Here is a 6000-nt window from a genome sequence, read left to right as displayed (position 1 = left end):
ACCCCCCCCCCTGAACTCCCTCCCCCCCCCCCCCCACACACACACAAAATCAACTCCAACTCCATCTCTCATTTTTCATTTGGAGACCAGCTAGAAAACACCAGATTATGAAACTGCACCGCGTGTAGAAGATTGGATGTCGTTCATAGGGAATCACATTATGTCGTAAATTCTTCCCGTGCAACGCCAGATCTTGAGGACTACAAAGAGTTGATGAATTCTGCAATAAAAATTACCATCTGGGAATCATAGGCAGGGCTTTCCAACTCAAAGTGGCCAATACCTTCAATTAGATGAGTCTCGACATGTCCTGCTGCAGATCTAACCTTATTGTTCAGCTGTTTAACGGTGGTGAATCCGTCTTGTGTCCCCATGATGAAGAGCTTTGGTTTAGGCGATTTTAATACGTTTTTGTGATGTCGCCCAAAGAGGACCGATGCTAATAAACCAAAAGGGTAACCAATACTTACATAGCCCACAATCTGTTCAACCTGATCTACAGCAGAGCCTGCTATTGGTGCACCTGTTATAAATGTATATCGATAATGAGATAACAACAACAACAACAACATATCCAGTATGGTCCAACAACGTGGGGTTTGGGGCAGTAGAGTGTACGCAAACCTTATCCCTACCTTAAATATGAAAAGCAACTACAGTAGCAAGAAGCCGTGTTGAAAACAATTAAGAAAGGAACAAGTAGCAACAACAAATAATACGATAATTGTTAACCAGTCCATGCTAGTTGTATTTATCAACACGGCAAGTTCCAGAAAAGAATCAACTGCATATGTTACTACAGAATCTTTGGAACATCTTCTCTCATTGATTTAGAAGTAGCTTGTCTTGTGAAGAAGCAAAAGTACTAGTAATCTGCTCAAACGGCATTTGACATGGTATATTGGAGAATATGATAGAGAGACATGCTTTTATTGCTTACCAAAGCAATGCAACGAGCACTTAGATGAGTCACACAACTCATTGAGAAGGTGTAAGAGGGAATAAACTAACGACAAAGGGGATATATATCGGAGAATTTATAAATAGAGCTGAATGAATTATCATTTTAAACGCTCAACTGGATTTTCTAGAAGTGAAAATGATAGGTAGCCTCTAAGTTCTAACTCTTTAACCTATTTAGTACTCCCTCTCTTCAAGTTCTCTTCCTATTTCTAGCACTTACACTAAAGAATTGATCAGGTTTAACCGGGAAAAATGGTCTTACTTCTCCTACATTCTTCTTTCCCTCTTCCGTTACTTAAAAAGACAACTACAATCTCATGCTATATATACTTACATTGTCATACATCACGACAGGCTTAAAAAGACCATAAAGGACAAAAAGCTTTTGTTCTAGACATGTTTAACTTAGGCGGCAACTAACCTTGATTTTACTATTCAGAGAAGGCAATGGAGACAGTTCAAAGTAAGGAGATCAGCGAGACAGGCAAATATGAGAGGATGGGAAAGCAGTGATCCTCAGAAACTTCCCTTCTTCCGAAAGAAAAAAGGAAAAGACATGCATCATCACAGTGCAAAAAACAGTTTTATCTAATTATTGCCATTGTGTGCATTTTTGTGGCAAAGCTTTCTATAAATAATTCATGGTCATTAATGATTGCCAACAGAAGAAAGTTATGAGTCAACTCCGCCAGGGACGTGATTTTAGACTCCTAACGTTCTTGAGAATCGCTTGCTGCTGCATACGGATACCACAGAAATATAAAAAGGCAAACTAGTTTGAAGTTCACTATTTATAATTCATCAATCTGATTGTTTTACGGTAGCATTTCCTTGTTTTAATACAACATGATTAAATGTGTACTACATTAGCACCTCGATTTTTTGGACAAGAAAGAGAGAATGAAACATCCAACACTATGCCATTAAAAGTAGCAGCAAAAGAAAATAACAAGTATGGAACTTGAGTAGCAACAAATCACGTTTACGCGGATGGATGTTAAAGACACCAAGTATTTGCAAAATAGAGCTCTCACCCTTACAACAACAGCAATATACCTAGTGTAATCGTACAAGTGGGGTTTGGGGAGGGTAGAGTGTACGCAGACCTTACCCCTACCTTGGGAGGTAGAGAGACCGTTTCCAATAGACACTCAACTCAAGGAATAGCATATCAAAGAAGATCGAAAAAGAAATAACGGGAATGAATAAAAATCGTGGCAAAATACTATAGAAAGCATGACAAAACATTCTGAAAAAAGGAACAGTCTACTTAACCTAATAGTGTAATAAGAGCACATAACATAAAGTACTTAAGAAAAATCTAAACTTTAGAAGTGCAAGAAACTTCTAAAAGATATTCCTCTCCATATACCTCGACAACCACCTAATATTGAATATGGATGAACCAAAACCACAATCCACGAGTTCTCCTTGCTTCCTTACTCTCCTACTGAAACCATGCAGCAGTTTCCTATCAAATGTGACTCAAGAACTAGCTTATTTGATAGGAATCAACTTATATATCCTTGTAATCCAACAAACTCAACGCATCTAGCTGTGTACTACAATAAACTAGAGCATTTAGCTAACAATTAAAGCTACCAGAAAACAGTCAGTAATTCTCTTAAAATTAAATGAACTGATGACACAATGCACTCTTTATTTGGAAAACACAAGGATGACACAAAAAATTTGGAAAATCCTTCTAAATTGTGGCAATACTTATCAGGGTCATTGAATCAAACATCAAACACATTCATCAAACAAACTTAATATAGAGGCAACCCCATCATTCCGAAGAACCAAAAAACCATCTATAGACACTAAAAATCTATGTTGCTCGGGCTCTTCAAAAATGTCAATGGGTGCATGTCAGATTCTCCAAAAGCAGTGTATTTTTGGAGAATCCAACATGAGTGAGACATTGAAAGTGAAGAATCCATGCAACTCAGCTAAAAATATCTACACTATCAGTGTAATTTAACCATTAAATGAACTGACACAATGCAGTCCTTGTTTGGAATAACACAACGATACAACAACAACAACAACAACATACTCAATGTAATCCCACAAAGTACTAAGTGAAACCTTACCCCAACCCTGGAGGAAGAAAAAGCTATTTCCAATAGACCCTCAGCTAGATGAAAAACAAATCAAAGCAGTTCAGAAAAGGAAATAACATAAATGAAGAAGTCATGGCACAACATTACAGAAAGCATAACAAAGCATAACTACAACAAAACAAAACAAAGAATATGACAATCGAAGTATAAGAAGCAACAAGCAAGAAGCTACACGAGTAATACTACGACTACTAGTACGTAAGTATAAGCAAGACCACACTCTACTACCTCCTAACCTACACGAGTAATACTACGACTACTAGTACGTAAGTATAAGCAAGACCACACTCTACTACCTCCTAACCTACACGAGTAATACTACGACTACTAGTATGTAAGTATAAGTAAGACCACACTCTACTACCTCCTAACCTACTACCCTAACTTCTAAATAGTGGAATACTATACAAGCTCCATTGAATCAAACATCAAAACAGGCTTAATTTAGAGACAACTCCATAATCTTGAAACCCCCAAAAAATACATCTATACACTAAAAAGGAAACAAATTTAAAATTCTATATACCTGCAGAAGAACCCACCAACAAAATCTTGTTGACAGATAGATTTTCACAACCCCATTTACAAACAGCCACCACATCCTTAATTTCCTTAAACCCAGTAATAGAAGGCTTCCCAGTTGATCTTCCAACACCTCTCATATCAAAGGTTAAAGCTTTATACCCTTTTCTTGATAACCCACTTGCTATTCCTCTCAATAGACTCTGACAACCACCTAATATTGAATATGGATGAACTAAAACCACAACCCATGAGCTATTTTTGCTTATTTCTTCACCTACTGCATCTTCTTCATCATCTTCATATGGGTTTGGTTTGAAAATTGTGGCATGGAGCTTGACCCCATCACTGGTTTCCACTGTACAAGAATCTATAGTAGGAGCTCTTGACATTTTTGATGATTTGGGGAAGAATGGGACAGTCAATTTCCTGTTTAGGTTTTTTGGGGGTCAAAATGACAAATTGGAAAAGTTAAGGGTCAATCTTTGCTACTTTTATAAGTTACTTTTTAACTTGGTTTCATATGATATATGTGCCCTTTCGTAGAGAAAATTTTAGAAATAGCAAACATAATGGTCATAATAACGTTCTATAGCTATAGTTTCGATAATTCTGCTTCATAGTTATAGTTTTGTTTGCTATGGAGGCTGCGGTTTGCATATTTCTGATCGTTTATATATTTCGTTTGCGAATATACAAATAGAGTAAGTATATATAAATTTTGTATTTATACATTCAGAAATTTTTCAGAAGTCCATTTGTATATTTTACTTGCCAATATACAAACATGGTAATTTAATATGATTTTTTTATAAATCGTATACAAATAGCTAGAGTAAGTATATACGAAATTCTAGATTTGTACAATCAGGAACTGAATTATACAAATTCTGGATTTATATAAAGCAGACAAATTATATAATAATATAAATCAGAAGAATAGCAAAAATTGGGGAACTATAGCCGTGAATTACAATTTTCTTAAACTATAATTATAGTACCTAATATAGGTTAAATGTTTGTTGTTCTGCATAATTTTCCCTTAATGTTATATATAAACAAATGGACACTTAAATTTACACAAAGTTAAACAATTAGACACATATGTCTTACGTGACATAATATATGTAGTATATCATATAGGACCATAATACGCCACGTAGAATAGACACATTTATCCTACGTGGCGTCTTACATGATAATTTTGTAACACTCATACTAAAAATGAAGCATAGTTGGCAAAGAATTTTAAGAATATTAGGTTTAAATTAGAAAAATTATGGTTATTATATAATTAAGTGAGTTCAATGTACAAATGATTTAAACTAAAAGTTATTGAGGTACTTGAATTAGAAGTCAACTACGAGTTCAGTCAAATTTCTGTATACAATAGTTTTAGTTCAAACTCTAAGCTAAGAATAAATTACTCTCTAATTTATTTATTTTTTAAAATGATTTAATCAAGTAACTGAAAATCATTAAAACTGATTATCAACAAAAAGAAAATGAGAATCATAAATGAATTCCCCCAACAAAATCATGTTTTTTTCCATGTTCTTTTTGTTTTTATGAAAATCTATAAAAGAAAAAAATGGCTATAAATATGGGAAAAAAATAAGAAGTTAAAAGAAGGTTCATTCACATATAGTTGTCTTATACCACTAATTAATTAATTGGTTGTCTTATAATATAGAAGTCTTGGCGTAACTAGTAAAATTATAGCCGTGATCATGAGGTCATAGATTCAGATTCATATTGTAGAAAAATGATTTCTTGAAAAAGTATACATGATAAGACTGCCTATAATAGATTCCTGTGGCTAAATTCTTCTATAATTTTTGCGCCTAGCGAAAATTAAGTACACCTAATTATATGTGAATGCACTTTCAAAATTTAAATTTGATGAATTTAAATTTTAGAATTTTTAATATTATACTAGTTGTTGCACATGCTTTTAAAATCATAAATTCAAACTTGGTATTAATTAATATTTAATATATTTTCACATATGTATTTATGCTTTAAATTAAAATACTTAAAAAGCGTTTGACCATAAATATTAAATATTTTTTTACAAATGAGCAAATGTTTCAAACTTGATTAATTTACATAAAATAAACAATTAAATTTGATCCAAAAATATAATTTCATATAATCAATAGATGGCAAAAAAAAAACAAAAAATATTTATTTCTTTTTGCCACATTTACATTAGCTGACTTTATTTCATTCTAATCCATAAATGAACAAAATTGTATTCACAAAATCTAATAACTATTCCTTAAAAGCTAAGTATGACCATTTAAAAAAGAAGAAAAAATTGAATCATTATTTACCAGGTGATTTAATTTCTCTAATAAAAAACTCAAAAAAAATCTTTAGAAAATGG

General features: G+C 33.2%; 1 protein-coding gene across 1 annotated transcript; it reads right to left on the bottom strand.

The window, feature by feature from the left end:
- Positions 1 to 31: 31 nt before the first annotated feature.
- Positions 32 to 4060, bottom strand: LOC102593821 (uncharacterized). Its single transcript, XM_006354142.2, has 2 exons — positions 3616 to 4060; positions 32 to 523 (listed from the first exon to the last, which is right to left on the bottom strand). Exons 1-2 carry the CDS (start codon positions 4001 to 4003, stop codon positions 201 to 203), a joined length of 711 nt encoding a protein of 236 aa, XP_006354204.1. The 5' UTR covers positions 4004 to 4060; the 3' UTR covers positions 32 to 200.
- Positions 4061 to 6000: the final 1940 nt, after the last annotated feature.

This window comes from Solanum tuberosum, unplaced genomic scaffold (genome assembly GCF_000226075.1).
Source record: "Solanum tuberosum cultivar DM 1-3 516 R44 unplaced genomic scaffold, SolTub_3.0 scf00172, whole genome shotgun sequence".
Classification (NCBI taxonomy): domain Eukaryota; kingdom Viridiplantae; phylum Streptophyta; class Magnoliopsida; order Solanales; family Solanaceae; genus Solanum; species Solanum tuberosum.
This window is presented reverse-complemented; position numbering and strand designations above follow the sequence as displayed.